Raw genomic sequence first — 16,385 nt, 5'->3', positions numbered from 1 at the left:
CTGCTTCTCCTGTGCCCCAGCCACGATCTTTGGGAAATATTCTCTGACCCCCACCCTCTACCCCATTTCAGTGTCATTCTATTCAATCAATAGAATCACAATACCTGATACCAAACTGTATTACAAGCCACTGTAATCAAAACAGCCTGGTGCTGGCATAAAAACAGGCACACAGACCAATGGAACAGAACAGAGCCCAGAAATAAACCCAAGTCTCTTCGGTCAAAAATATTCCACAAAAGGGGCAGCAACATAAAATGGACTAAAAATAGCTTCAACAAATGGTGTTGGGAGAACTGGACAGCTGCATGCCAAAAAAATGGAACCTGGGCACCAACTTACACCATACACCAAAATTAATTCAAGGTGGATAAAAGACTTAAGTATAAGCCGTGACACCATTAAAGTCCTAGAGGAGAACATTGGCAGGAAAATCTCAGATATTGCATGCAGCAACATTTTTACTATGTCCCCTAGAGCAGGGGACACAAAGGAAAGAATAAACAAATGGGATCTCATCAAAATAAAAAGCTTCTGCATGGCTAAGGAAAACATTATTAAAATAAAAAGAGAACCAAACTTTTGGGAAAACATATTTGCCAATGATACCTCAGACGAGGGTTTAATCTCCAAAATATATAAAGAACACACACAACTCTACTCTAAGAAGACAAGCAATTCAATTAAAAAATGGGCAAAGGACCTAAACAGACAATTCTCCAAGGAGGGCATACAGAGGATCCAGAGACACATGAAAAGATACTCAATATCGCTAGCTATCAGAGAAATGCAAATTAGAACCACAATGAGATACCACTTTACACCAGTCAGAATGGCAATCATAAACAAAGCAACAAACGATAAGTGTTGGAGAGGTTGTGGAGAAAAGGGAACCCCAGTGTACTATTGGTGGGATTGCAGACTGGTACAACCACTATGGAAAACAGTATGGAGTTTTTCTCAGAAAACTGAAAATGTCTCTGCTTTTTGACCTGGCAATTCCACTGCTAGGATTATATCCTAAGAACTCTGAAACACCAATCCAAAAGAACCTATGCACCCCAATGTTCATAGCTGCATAATTTACAATAGCCAAGTGTTGGAAGCAACCTAAGTGCCCATCAGTAAATGAATGGATCTAAAAACTATGGCACATTTACACAATGGAATTCTATGCAGCAGAAAGAAAGAAGGAGCTCCTACCCTTTGTGACAGCATGGATGGAACTGGAAAGCATTATGCTAAGTGAAATAAGCCAGGCTATGAAACACAAATACCATATACTCTTACCTTTAACAGGAACCTAATCAACAAAACAAATGAGCAAGATATAACCAAAGACATTACAATTGAGAACAGACTGACAGTGACCAGAGGGGAGCGGGGAGGGAATTTCAGGGTAAAAGGGGAAGGGTTTGCAGGAACAAGTATAATGGACACATGGACAATAACAAGGGGGGTTTGGAAACGGGATGGAGGTGGGGAGGGGTAGGGTGGGGCTAAAAGGCAGAAAACTGTACTTGAACAACGTAAAAAAATAGTCTATTTACAACGTTCCTCTCTTGACCTTTTCTCTTGTTTTCCAGCTGTCAATAAGGTTTGTATAAATACATGCTTGGTAGATTCCATGAATATATATAATGATTGTAAAATTCCAGGTGCTGGTAAAATTTATTAAAGTAGGTTTTACATCAGTAGTTTCTGCATTTATTTATTCAACATATATTTATTACACTAGGTATATTGTGTATAACTGGAGATTCAAAGCCAAACAAATAACTATAGTTTCTGCCTGTGTGATCAGGGCCCCATGTAGATTTTATGGTCATTGTCCAAAGCATAGGTGGTTCTTACGGTGGCTGTGATTATATGTTGTCTAAGATGGTGTGAGATGACTCTGACAATTAGATTTATTTTAATTAATTAAAATTTCAGTGTAAATACTCAGAGGTAATTAGTCCACTGAATGCACTCACAGTATACCTTACTTCCTGTTCAAATGTCTTAGCTTTAGCAGTGTATAAATACACCCTTTCTAAAGGTTTTATTTGATTAAGTTAGAATCAAACATTTGTCATGTTACGGATAATTTTCTATTTCATGTACATGGAAAATTATTTCAGACCCAAGAAAAATTCCAGAAAGCTTGGAACCACTTTACCATTGCCACAGAGGTGGATCCAAAGAGCTACCTAGCCTATGAGGGAAGAGCTGTGGTCTGTCTTCAGATGGGCAATCATTTTGCTGCATTTCAGGATATTAATACTGCCATAAAGGTATCATCCACTTAGATTCTGTTATCATTAACATAAATCAATACCATCAATGAATAGGGTCAAGTAAAAAAAATGTTTTTAAAAATGACTTGTAAAGAAAATTACATTTAAATTTTTTCTTCGTTGTTGTTCCAGGAGATTACTAAAGAGCCACTATGGCCGATCAGTTTTATAACCTAAATGCACTTAAAATTCAAAAAGCAAATTCCTGATAAATGTAATGTTGATTCTCTCAGTACATGCAATGTATAGTTTCATGGAACATCAATATTATTTGGTATTAAATTAAATGCAAAATAATAAAATAATGTTCTGGGTTCGAAGGAACTTGAGGAAGAATGTTGTAAATCCACAGGTTCTTTTGTGGTGAAATGGTAAATAAAAATTCCAGGTTTTGCATACAAGTGACAGGAAATCTTTCTTTTTTTTTCCCCCTGGATTTTTGGATTCTGTTTCTGCAAATTTGGGTAGATGCTGTACTCTTTGAGATAACAAAAAGGAAAGACCCAAAAGATGATTGCTACTGCTTAGGACAAATAAACATGTTAATTATTTAATTTCTTTTCCAGCTTTAAGAGAACTAAGCAGTCTTTATCCTGTGTCTGTTCTTTAGAAAGGAACTGAGTAAAGCATTGAGATTATTTGTTTTATTGCAAACAAATCAGCGAAGTGTTGCCATTGAACCAACTTCATACCAAGCCCGTTCTCAAAATATTTGCTCTTATGGGGCTTTCCCGCACTATAAAATTACTAGTTTCCCACAGTAGATTTCATAATGTTCATTTTTGCGGGCATGAAATTGGAGATAAATACTATTCTCAGGTGCTAAATACTCACACCATTGCATTGCAGCTCAATACTACGGCAGAATTCTTAACAAACCGTGGTGTGATTTATGAGTTCATGGGTCAGCAACAAAATGCCATGAAAGACTATCAAGCAGCGATTTCTTTAAACCCCACATACTCACTGGCCTACTTTAATGCAGGAAATATCTACTTTCACCACAGACAGTTTTCCCAGGTAATGTGAGTTTTCCTTAACATTTTCTTTTTGACACTAAATGCTTTCCTTGCTATATATAGTTTCAAAATGTAATCCTTATATTCTTGGCTACTCATGCATTAGCTCTTTTAAAAGATGTTCTCTTTCATAGAATGTTTATAATTATTTATTAAATTTGTAACCTCTATGAATTTATTCTCCACATTGTCACCGGACATTCGGCACTTGTCCAGCGAACGTTATTTTGGATTTCCCTGGGTGTCAGCAATTGTCCCACTACCCACCCACTGTGGCATCTTCCAGCGTGGAGCATTCTGCTCTTTGCCCCCATTTACCCAAACCTTAGACTTCCTTTAGGACCCTCTTTCATGATGTGATTATCTTGATTATCTCAAACTCATCTTACTTTCTACCTTTCATGTAATGCAGTTACTTACTGGAAGTAAAGAGATCTGGATGTTAGTTCTGGTTCTGGATAGCTCAGTCCATTTGGACCTCAATTCAGAATGTATGAAATAAAACTGTTGGATTATTAGATGATAGTTTTTATATTTTGAATTTATTGTATTTGAACTGTAATGCATTTACATGATTCAAAGTCAAATTTAGTTTTTAAAAATCTATGTTCACTCTTCTGTTTTCCTTCAGTTTATTCTATTCTTTGTCTGTCTTTTTGAGTCAGAAGCTTAATTCATTTATTGTTGCCCTGTCATTTCTACTGTGATAAATTTTTAAGATTAGGCCTTATCCCCACATCTGCTGTTAGCAGTATTCCACATATTTTGCCCTGTGAAGTTTTAATTTTTGTTTTCTCCAAATTTTGCATGTGTAATTTTAATTTTCCTTTGACTCAGAAATAAGTTAATAGGGCATTTAAAATGTCTAGGTGGAGGGGCTTTTATATTTTCTAATTTTGGTATTTATTGAATGTTAATGTGGTGTAATATATGGCAACTTTAAAAAAAATATTCCAGGTCCTTTTCAAAGAAGAGTTTCTAGTCTCAGGATATAGAGTTAAAGTATAAGATGTACCTTATTAATTATATTTTTATTAGTGAATACTCATTCTTTTTTTTCCCATTTGGTTGATCTATTTTTAAAATATATTTTATTGATTATGCTATTACAGTTGTCCCATTTCTTCCCTCTTAATTCCCCGCCAGCCCACCACCAGCATACCCCCTTTAGTTCATGTCCATGGGTTGTACATATAAGTTCTTTGGCTTCTACATTTCCTATACTGTTCTTACCCCCCGCCCTGTCTATTTTCTACCTACCATTTATGCTACTCATTTTCTGTACCTTTTCCCCATCTCTCTCCCTCCCCCTCTCCTGTTGCTAACCCTCTGTGTGATCTCCATTTCTGTGGTTCTGTTCCTGTTTTAGGTGTTCGCTTAGTTTGCTTTGTTTTTGTTTTAGGTGTGGTTGTTAATAACTGTGAGTTTGCTGTCATTTTACCGTACATATTTTTATCTTCTTTTTCTTAGATAAATCCCCTTAACATTTCATATAATAAGAGCTTGGTGATGATGAACTCCTTTAACTTGACTTTATCTTAGAAGCACTTTATGCTAAATGAAAACTTTGCTGGATAGAGTCATCTTGGATGTAGGTCCTTGCCTTTCATGACTTGGAATACTTCTTTCCAGCCCCTTCCTACCTGTGTGGTCTCTTTTGAGAAATCAGCTGACAGTCTAATGGGCACCCCTTTGTAGTTAACTGCCTCCTTATCTCTGGCTGCTTTTAAGATTCTCTCCTTATCTTTAATCTTGGCAAATGTAATTATGATGTGCCTTGGTGTGTGCTTCTTTGGGTCCAACTTGTCTGGGACTCCCTGAGCTTCCTAGACTTTCTGAAACTCTATTACTTAGGCAGATTGGGGAAGTTCTCCTTCATTATGTTTTCAAATAAGTGTCCAATTTCTTGCTCATCTTCTTCTCCTTCTGGCACCCCTATGATTTTGATGTTGGAACATTTAAAGATGTCCAGGAGGTTTCTAAGCCTCTTCTCATTTTCTTGAATTCTTGTTTCTTCCTTCTTTTCTGATTGGATGTTTCTTTCTTTCTTCTGGTCCACACCATTGATTTGAATCCCAGTTTCCTTCCCATCACTATTGGTTCTCTGTACATTTTCCTTTATTTCACTTTGCATAGCCTTCATTTTGTCATCTAACTTGTGACCAAATTCAACCAATTCTGTGAACATTCTGATGACCAGTGTTTTGAATTGTGCGTCTGATAGGTTGGCTAACTGTTTGTCACTTAGTTGTATTTTTTCTGGAGCTTTGATTTGTTCTTTCATTTGGGCCATTTTTTTTGTTTGTTTTATTTTGTCTCGAAGTACCAATTATGTTGTAAGAGGCAAAGCCTTAGGTGTTGGCCCCGGGCAGGCAACCCACATTGCTGTGTTGTATGGGGCGTGGGAGGTGGGGGGATGGAGATCCGAGAGGGAACAATGGTGCTTGCTCTGTTCTCTGCTGGATTTCAGTTACTTCCTCAGCTTCCCACAAGCAAAGTGGGCCCTTCTGGTCCTGATTCCCATGTGGGTGGGCTTGTATATGTTCTAGGATCCTCTGGGTCTCTCCAACAAACTCTCCTGTGAGGCTGTTGGGAGTTTCTCCTGCTGCCACCTCAACCCCCACAGGTGTTTTCAATTGGCATTTTGAAATGCCAGTTGGCACTTTGAAATTCAGTTGGCACCTTGAAAGGCTTTATTTCCCCGAGCTGGAACCCTGGGTTGTGTGGTCTGTCCCGCTCCCCAGTTGTTCCTCCCGGTTTATCTGCATGTGAATATGGGACCGCCTGCTCCAACAGCTGCCGCCTTGCCGAGTCCTCTAAGCCCAGCTGCTGGTCTTCGTCCCCCATACTGATCTGGATGAATGTTTCCCCTTCAACTCCTTGGTTGTCAGACTTCCATATAGATTGATTTTCTGTCACTTCCGGCTGTTACTTGTTTTTAAATTTGTTGTTGTCCTTCTTTTTGTTCTGCAAGAAGGTACAGTGTGTCTTCCTAAGCTTCCGTCTTGGCCAGAAGTCCCATTAGGTTGATCTTTCACTGAGAAGGGTTTAAATATCCTATCATTGGTTTAGACCTATATAGTTTTCTTTATATTTTTTGTAATTTCTGCTTTACAAAAATTGTTGCTGCATTATTTCATATGTAAATATTCATATATATTATATATGCATTAAATGTTGTAGCCTTCAGCATTATAAATGCCCTTCTTTGTTTCTTTAAGGCTGTTTGCAATAAATTTTACTTTATCTCATATGAAGATCGTGACCTCTGATTCCATTGGGTTCGCCTTTTCTTGGTATTCCTTTGCCCTTCCCTTTATTTCCACCATTTAGAATCCTTTGTTTTAGATGTGTCTCTTTTATAGGGTTGAATTTAATGTGAGAAGGTAATTTGAAAATATCTATCTTTTAGTGGCTAGGTTAAGCCCATTTACATTTTGGTATGATCAATACATTTGGTCTTAATTCTGTTATTTTACGTCATACATTTTTGTTTTCATGTATTTTTAAAGTATTTTGTTGTGTGGTGTGTTTAATTTTTTCCAGTTTTTCTGATATTGAGAAAAGCTTACAGGTTTGCTTTAGTGTTTACGTTTATAAAAGTACTTTTAAACCCTTTTTTCCGTGTGCTTTTAGTTTCTTTATTATGAACAACAATAAATTCCCCTCCTTCTCATCTGTTATTTAATTTTAGTTAATGGTATTCTCTTTAACAATTTTTCTGTCTGTATTCGTAAATATGCTGGAGCTCACTGCATCAGCCCACTTGCCGCTGTCTCTGTCCTGCCACTTGGTTGCTGTGGCATGATTCCTGTTCTCCCAGAGGACCTGGTATCTGCATCCTGTTTCATGACTCTTACTTAAGATTTTTATCTTAGTTCTCCAGGTGAGTGTATTCAATTTTCATCAACAGGCTTTTTTGCCAGTTTCCTTCCCAGCCCATCGTTTCTTGGTGGTCCGAAATTAGTCCTTTAGTAGAGTCCCAAGAAAAAGCTCATTAAAAACAATATTCCTTGAATGCTTTCATGTTCATCAATGTTTGTCTGTAGTCTTTGTACCTTAGAGGCATGTCTGGGTTTAAAACCCTTGGCTCACTCTTTCTTTCCTTGAGTGTCGTGTCGTTTCACTGTTTTCTTGTGTTGGATGTTGATGTCCAGCAGCCAGATGCAAATCCAATTTTTGTTATTTGTGACTTTTCTTAAGATAACAAAGGACTTTTTTTAAAGGTTTGTCTTAGAATTTACTGTTGGCATTAGACCTAACAAACACACACTGTGTGTTTTTAATATGTAGAAAAGTTTTATTGAATTCCGTGGGGAAATATTTTTCTGTTTCATAGTTTTTTCTTCATTGGGAATTCTCTCTTGCTCTCTCTCTATATAATCATCATACATATAATTGTATATCATACATATATATATATCCTTCAACTTTTAGATATCCACTATTTTTTATTTTGCTTCATTTTTCTCATTTCTTAATCTCTTAATTTTTGTTTTTGTTGCCCTCTTCCCATATTTACTGTTTTCGAGATATTTATTGTCTCCTTGTAGGCCTTGTAATTCAAGTTTCTTTAATATTTTTTCTAGTCCTATTCCATTTCCATGTCATACCTTCCTGGCCACCTCTTTTCTGAGATTCTTCTTTTTATTAAATGCAATTGCTTCTATGATAACCTTTCTAGTTTATTTTGAAATGTTATAATTTTTTATCTAGATAATAGAAATGCTTTTTCTGATGAGTTTTTATTTTTCCAAAAATTAAGTTATTTTTCATCTTTGTTTTACCAGAAAGACAGGTGAATTGCTTTTCTTTTATTCGTATTTGGATATAATAAATTATCTTTCAATTCTGATAGCAGAGAATCTTGTGGGAAATAAGGGAATGAGCCATGATAACTTTCCTGTTGGGTGCCTTCTGATGTTATAGTAAAGGACTTCACAGTTTGTCCTCTGAAGCCTACCCTGGTTTGGAAGGGGCTGTCATAAGCTCTGTGTTTCTCTGAGCTTTTCACAGACCTTGCCTCCTAAAATAATGTACTGATTTTTTCCTCATTGCTTTGAGAGAGAGAGAAGAAATATAGAGGGGAAACATCCATCAGTTACCTTCTTATATGCATCCTCACGAGAGGATTAAACCCACAACCTAAGTATGTGCCCTGACTGAGAATCAAACACACGATCTTTTGATCTATGGGATGGTGCTCCAGCCTGAGCCACACTGTCCAGAGAAAATGATGTACCCATTAAAAAAAGTTGTTTTTATTGCTTACATTTTTGAGACCCGTCACCTCTATATTTTTCTTCCCCACCCAATACTGTCACCATACTCCGTAATAAAGTGATGTTGGGGCTTCTTTATTTGTGGAGAGGCCATGTTTCTTGCTTATATTTTGCTGGAAAAGTTCAGAAAATATTCCCTGTTTCCACTTACTCATCTTTCTTGCACTCTTCATATACTTATGCTGTGCCTACCATGTGCTTTGCATTTATTTATAGACACCCTGAGAATACAGAGCTGAACAAGATAAGGAGGATCCTTTTATGATGTAGCTTACATTTATTGGTAGCGATACATGCCTACTACAGTCTTGTATAAGCATTATTATATCAGTATTAGCATATCTGTGGGACTATATAAGATTATCTGGGTAAATAGTATAGAGATAGTGGAGAGAGGGTGTTTAGGAGTGAGCCTTGGGTAGCACCAATGTTTAAAAGTGAAGCAGAAAGCAGATGCTAGAAAGACTGAGAAGGAAGCACCCAGCCAAGATGATAAGAAAAGCAGGAGAGCCTATCACTCTTGAGAATAAGGGCTTCAAGAAGGGAAAGGTGTCCTGTGTCAAATGCCACTGAGATGTCAAGAAAGAGGGGAATAGAAGAGGTCATTGAGGATTTTGACAAGAACATCATTGGGACAGCAGTGAAGCGGTGGCTTAAGGGGGAAGGATTATGGAGGAAATGTGAGGGGAAGAATTCGGGACAGTTCAACTGGTTCAAGAAATTCTTCTGTGGAGAAGAGTGATAGCTAGAGTGGGTGAAGAAGTGTTTTTTTGTTCTTGTTTTTGTTTTGAAGATGAGGGCTGACTCATGGTCCTGTATTAATGAGAAGGATCTAGTAGAAAAGGAGAAACTGTTAATGCAGGAGAGAGTGGCAGGGGTAATTAGGATCGAAATCTTTGAGAATTTGATGGAGTTAGAGTTTGGAAGTCGCAGGGGTGGCCTTTGCTTGGAGTAGGACACACTATGCGTTACGGCGTGAGGGGAGGCTGAGGGTCGGGGAAGAGATACATAGTTTGGCAGATACTGATAGTAGCCATGCCTATTGTTTATATTTTCTCTGTGGAATATGAGCATCAGTTATTAGTTGAAGGTGGACAGTTAAAAACAGGAACAGGGTGTCTAGAACGTCTGTGGAGAAAAGAAAAATGTGAAATGCTAGTTTTAGAGAGTGATAGGGTGAACCTGTTAGGGAACTATAGCAGAAAACATTAAGTTCCTTTTTTTGTCTTTCAGTGCACAATTCTTTATTTTTTTCTTTACAAAATTTAAAATTACAGGTTGCAAGTAATATTTTATATTAGCTTTAAGTGTGCAGCATAGAGATTAGACATTTATATAATTTACGCAGCGATCCCTCCACCTGGTACTGTACATAGTTATCAGACAATGTTAAGTTCTCATTTGAGGTTTGTGGTTATGAATTTAAAATGAGGTCTTGACTCTATACTGCTTTGTGTACAATTGTTTCTATACAAATTCAATACTATTTTGTGTCACTCCGCATTTGTGCCTGCGTGGTGATCTCGTATCTCTCTTCACTCCAAACAGGTTGAAAACTTTTAGGGCCAGGAATCATACTCCTTCCTCTTCTCCCTAGATTTCCTTACTCAGAAAGCCTGTCTTTACCCATGTTTAGACTACAGGTCAGTTCCCACCTTTTAGCTGAACTCCTAACCCACATTTATCACCAGTTGCTAAAACTGGATATTTTACAAGTGCCTTAGGGCCCAAGCAGAATTTCTGTATTCTCTACCCTCGGGGCAGCGCTTCTTCGCATAAACTGTCTCTCAGTTCAAGATGTCATCTTCCATAAAGTCACCTGAGTGAAAACATCAACATCAACCATAACTTTCTTTTCCTCTCCTCATTCATCTCATCCTGTCCATTTTGCTGCTTAGTTTTCCCTCAACCATGTCCCTTCCATTCTGTGTCTTCTGCCATTGTCTTCGTGTAGCTCTTATTCTTTCCCAAGTTAGAGCATGACCCTGAACAGCTTGCTGATCTCTGTGATGAGCCTGGTTGACCTCAGTGGCGAGGCTAGTCGCGGGGACACAGAGTTATCAGAGGTAGAATTCTGTAAGGCATGAGACTGTCATAGCTCAGACCTCAGTGGACAGCTGGGATGGTAATGTTTCCCTAGGCTGACAAGCCAGGGTCAGTTGCTTTAAACTTCATCAAATTCAGACCACTGTCTGCCTGGGTCCTAGTAATGTTTCCCGACATTGTGGAGTCAATGATGTTGTTCAGGGCAACTTTCTGTCTCCATCAATGTTTCAGATCCACATGAAAAGGAGACCCTCGCATTTTCAATGTATTTTTCTTTAATGACTCTGAGCATCATCTATGAAACTATTCAGTTAAACCTAAAGTATAGTTTTTCTTAAGTATGTCTCTATGTCATTTGCCATTAGCTGGGCAGATATTTTATTGAAAATGTATTTTGTCCTCTGTCCTGGAGTATTGGATGCTTCATTTGCACAGTGCAAACTCATTCCAGAGACAAGCAGACTTTGAGAATAGTATTCTATAGTCAACATTATTCAGTAGTATTCAGCTGTATTAATATACTCTAGGCCTCTTTGTGGAGAAAATTCTTTATCTTCTGCTCCCCTCACTTTCGTGTTTGGCTATACTGGAATGAAGATTTATGGTCAGGAAAAAGGGTCCAAGCAAATAATCTCTTAAGAGTTGAAACACATATGTGCTTCAGTTTCTTTGTCATGAATTAGTTACTTGATGATTTTACACCACATTTGGATGAGCTACATGTATGACTATAGGTGACTTTAAAAAATAATTGAATCTGCCTTCTAATGAATTACAAATATAAGGGCATTAGACCAATTGTTAAAAAATCAACACCATTTATTGTGGTTGGTGTTTTTGGCCTTTGTTTCATAGTTAGTACTTCAAAAAACTTATTATATTTATAGCCTTTCATTTTCTAAATAATATATTTTCGAAGTTTTAATAGAAAGTTAAATTGTTCAGTTAAGTGCACTGTCGTGTTTTACTGAGTTTTATTATTTTTAGCTGAGATAGGCATTTACTCTAACCTGATTGAAGTCATGCTTTTGTGATGTATTATGGTGTTACCTCTGTTAATCATTTATTAGTGAATTAAAATGAAGCCTAAATTGCTTGTTGAAGGAAGTCTTGACCCTGTGTAGAGTCATTCACTTGCCTCATTTCTGGTGATGGTGTGTCTGGCCTTCTGTTCAGGAGTAAATTCTCCTCCAGCTCTTCACAGACGGATGTCGGTCCTGCTGCCTTCTTAACAGATCCTTCAACCACACTCCAACTGCAGTGTAGGACAGCTGCCATTCTGAGATGAGATGGGTCGCAAATCTCTATCTTATTGTCTCTCAGAAACCTTAGGGAGCTAAGTACACAAAATATTGCCTGAGGACGTGATGTCTCTTCATTTGTAGGCACTGGGGAAAATGACCTATCAATAATAATGGTGTCCTTACTAGATTCTGGGTATCATTCTCAGTACTTCACTGTTAGCTCAATCCTTATGGCAGCACTGGACATAGAGTTCTGTTTGTTAACTCCGTTAGAGATGAAAAAATTGAGGCAGAGAGAGCTTTAGTTACTCACCCAAAGACAGAGAGGTACTAAATGGGAGAGCCAGGATTTGAACCTGGAAATCTAGCTCCATGGTTGGACTTCTGTCCACCATGCTGTCAGCATTTCATTTCACCAATGGTAGAAGTGCACTAAGAAAAAATCCCTGAGAAACAGAGAAAAATAATTCAGTGAAGGACACTGATAAAAAAAAAAAGGATCAGAGAGGTAGGAGAAAAACCAGGGGGACATCCTGTTTCAAACACAGGGAGAGTTTTAAGAGGGACGGTGAGATCAGGGGTGTTCATGCCACAAAATGTCATGGAAGAAAATAGCTAGAAAATGTCCATTGGGCTTGAGGACATCTTCAACCTTAAGAAGAGCAGAACTCACAGACTAGGGGGAGGTAGGTAGAAGCTGGATCGTGGTGTACTGGGGAAAAATCAAGTGGTAAGGAACCGGAGAGCAAGCTCTATTGTGGACAACGGCTTTTTCCTTTAGGGAAGTTTTAGAGGAGGAGCAAAATTTGAATTCATCATGGAGATGGAGAAGAGTGTCCTGTCTTGAGTGATAGGGTGTCTGATCAGGTGTCTAATCTCAAGCCAATGTGTTAAAAGTTTCTAATTTTTTGTTAATTGAGACCCCAGCACTCATCTGTGAACCACACTTTAAAGGGTCCCTTCCAGCTTCATGGCGGGCTGTGAACATCTACAGTCTTTGGTCTTTTTGACAAGCTCACTTTTATCTTCGCTCATCCGTCCTTATAGCTTTTCCTAGTGTAACTTGGTTTTTATTCCTTTTTTGGTGTGGCTTAGAACCTTGTTTTCAAAATTTATTTATCTTCTTAGGGCTGTTTTTCTATGAAACATGGTACTTTATCTTTTTATCGTGACCTTTTTTTCTTTTCTTTTTTACCTTTTTCTAGTGGGCTGTGGGATTTGTGGAGTGGAGGTAGGACAGTGGGGGTAGTGAAGCATTTTACTTTTAAAAATATGTTACTGTTTATGCTATTAAAGTCATGCCATTTTTCCCTGCTTTGTCTGTCCCACCCAGCCTGTCCCCCACCTGCACAGTCAGTCCCTACACCATTGCCCATGTCCATGGGTCATGCATGTATGTTTTTGACTAATTTCAGCCAGCCCCATCTCCCCCCGCCCCTCTTCCAGCTGTCTGTTCCATGTTTCTGTGCCTCTGATTCTATTTTGGTCATTTGTTTGTATTGTTAGATTCCACTTAAAAGTGGGACCATTTGGTATTTGTCTTTCATTGACTCACTCACTTCACTTAGCATAATAGTCTCCAGTTCCATCCATGCTGTCACAGAAGGTAAGAATTCCTACTTTTTTACTGCTGCATGGTATTCCTTGTGTAAATGTTCTACAGCTTTTGATACACTCATTTACTGATGGGCACTTAGCCTATTTCCAGCACTTGGCTATTGTAAATAGCACTGCTATGAACATGGGAGTGCATATATTCTTTTGAATTGGTGTTTCAGGATTATTAGAATATATTTCAAGAAGTAGAATTGCTGAGTCAAAAGGCTGTTCCATTTTCAGTTTTTTCAGGAAACTCCATGTTGTTTTCCACAGTGGCTGCACCAATGTACATTTCCCACCAACAGTGCACTAGGGTACTTGAACAGAGAGGAATATTTGTTTTATTTTTTTTAAATTATTAAATGTATTAGAGTGGCAGTGGTTAATAAATTTCTGGAGGTTTCAAGTATACAGTTCTATAATACATCATCTTCATATTGCATTGTGTGGTCAAGTCTCCTTTCATTTTTTATTACTGACATTGTCTAGAGTTGCCTACACATGATGATAACAAAAAGCAGGCCAACTATTGCTCAGTTTTATTACTGTTTTTTTTTGCATTCAGTACAGACAGTGCACCTTCTTATTATCTGTATCTGGGATAAAATGCTTCCATGATACCTTGGATACTCTGGCTTCCCTTCAGCTCATATAAATCTTTCGCCTTTTCACAATACCCTGGAAATGCCATTGGCCTTAATTTTGTATTACAAGTAAAAGTAATTCAGATTGCTGTATTGCTGCCAATTAAAATATATTCAAATTATCACTGTCTTCACATTTTACAGGCCAGTGACTATTTCTCAAAGGCTTTAAAGTCTGACCCAGAAAATGAATGTGCTACCATGAATCGAGCTATTGCAAATACAGTATTAAAGAAGTATGAAGAAGCAAAAGAAGACTTTGCAAGTGTAGCTGAAAGCTGTCCCTTTTGGGCTGCAGTGTATTTTAACAGAGCACAATTCTACTGTTGTTTAAAGCAATATGAATTAGCTGAGAAAGATCTCAGTAAAGGTACTATTTTTGCAATGGTTTGGGAAAGGTTACAGTGGTTGGTGTATTTATCTTTAAATAACATATTTGTTTAAATAACAAAGGATAAACCCATCAGGTCTATTTGTCTAGATAAGTGTACATCAGAATGAATGTTATTATATCTCATATTTTAATGTAATCAGTATGGTTTCCTTTATGTAATAACTTACAGCATTGGTAAACTAAGATGCAGAAAATTATTAGGGAAACCATACACAAGCATTGCCAGCCTTTCAGAGAGAGACATTGTACTGTTTCCCCAATTTAATTTTCTTAGAAAGATTCAATATTTTAAATTTAACTCTCTAATGAGGTGCATATGAAGAAAAATTTTTGCAAACAAGTAATATTAATGTTGTTACAAAATTTTTATTATTTAAAAAATGAGACTTTTTGAGTGTTAGCGTAAAACATACTTTGATTTTTTTTTCTTTTACAGCTCTGTCTTTGAAGCCTAATGATGCTCTGGTATATAATCTAAGAGCAGAAGTTCGTGGTAAAATAGGTGTGATTAAGGAAGCTATGGCTGACTATAACCAAGCCCTTGATCTTCAAGAATATGCCCAGTGATATGGTTACGTAGACTGTGGTTTCTGTAGCAGTTTACACACCTGTTAAACCAGAAATTGAAGTGTATTCATTGTTTAAAACAAAGGTTGCACTGTCTTCATTATTGTATTCATTATGTTTAGCCTTCTAATACAACCCTTTAGTGCATTTTAACAACATTTATGTGACTATTAATTTTAAAACATTTAGATCATCTCATGCATATTTGAAACAACTCAATAATTGAATTTCTTCATAGGGTGCAGAATATAAATGAGAATGTTTCTTAAGGAATATTAATACTTCAAGTATTTTCTTTAAAATGAAGTAATTCTTTTTGAAAGAATACTGCATGATTGTAAAAACATCAGCCTTTTTTCCAATATCTACTTATGATGTATTCAACAGTATCCAACTTAAAAAAATAAATACAGAGCTGATTAGCTATAAAAAATTAAAGTTACCCATATTTCATTCTCCTTATTTAAACAGTGTCTATTCAAGCCTTTATTTTTCCTGCTACTGCTCATATTCTTCCAACAGATCAACATGTTCACTTTTTCATGTTGGCTCCCTTCCAGGATGGCACCTGTAAAGATTCCGAATATCTGGCTCCTTGAGATTGCTTCCTCTGCCTCTTTAATGTAAATTTATAAACATATATTTTTAAAAATCTGCATATACTTCTAATTAACACTTCATAGAAGTTGACAAGTAAACATAAAGTAAAACAGCTAAAAATTTTTATAGAGTATCTCTTTCATTATTAGTGCTATTTTGTTTTTTTTTAATTATATTTTATTAACTATGCTATTACAGTTGTCCTGATTTTTTCCTTTTTGCCCCCACTACACCCAGCACTACCCATTCCCCCAAGCAATCCCACACCACTGTTCATGTCCATGGGTTATGGATATAAGTTCTTCAGCTACTCCATTTCTCATACTGTACTTTACATCCCCATGGCTATTCTGTAACAACCTATTTGTACTTCTTAATCCCCTCACCTCTTCTCCCATTCCTGCACACTCTCCTCCCATCTGGCAGCCATCCAAATGCTCTCTGTACCCATGATTCTGTCTCTGTTCTTGTTTGCTTAGTTTGTTTTTTAGATTCAATTGTTGATAGATTTGTGTTTTTGCCATTTTATTTTTCATGGTTTTGGTCTTCTTTTTCTTAAATAAGTCCCTTTAACATTTCATATAATAATGTTTGGGGATGATGAATTTCTTCAGTTGTGTCATGCCTGGGAAGCTTTTTATCTGCCCTTCAATTCTAAATGATAGTTTTGTTGGGCGGAGCAATCTTGGATGCAAGTCTCTGCTTTTCATA

The 16,385-nt window shown here is 37.1% G+C and overlaps 1 protein-coding gene across 7 annotated transcripts in view; it reads left to right on the top strand.

Annotated features, from left to right (window-relative positions):
- TTC6 (tetratricopeptide repeat domain 6) overlaps positions 1 to 15,950 on the top strand; it is a 234,787-nt gene extending 218,837 nt beyond the window's left edge. For all 7 annotated transcript variants that reach the window (XM_037056416.1, XM_037056413.1, XM_037056417.1 and 4 more), the window contains 4 exons: positions 2,124 to 2,276; positions 3,129 to 3,299; positions 14,258 to 14,483; positions 14,944 to 15,950. In XM_037056416.1, the coding sequence (XP_036912311.1) occupies positions 2,124 to 2,276; positions 3,129 to 3,299; positions 14,258 to 14,483; positions 14,944 to 15,074 (681 nt within the window). In that variant the 3' untranslated portion in view covers positions 15,075 to 15,950. The remainder of the gene's footprint in view (positions 1 to 2,123; positions 2,277 to 3,128; positions 3,300 to 14,257; positions 14,484 to 14,943) is intronic.
- Positions 15,951 to 16,385: the final 435 nt, after the last annotated feature.

Source organism: Sturnira hondurensis, unplaced genomic scaffold (genome assembly GCF_014824575.4).
Source record: "Sturnira hondurensis isolate 20B ecotype Veracruz unplaced genomic scaffold, ASM1482457v3 Scaffold0008948, whole genome shotgun sequence".
NCBI lineage: Eukaryota > Metazoa > Chordata > Mammalia > Chiroptera > Phyllostomidae > Sturnira > Sturnira hondurensis.
This window is presented reverse-complemented; position numbering and strand designations above follow the sequence as displayed.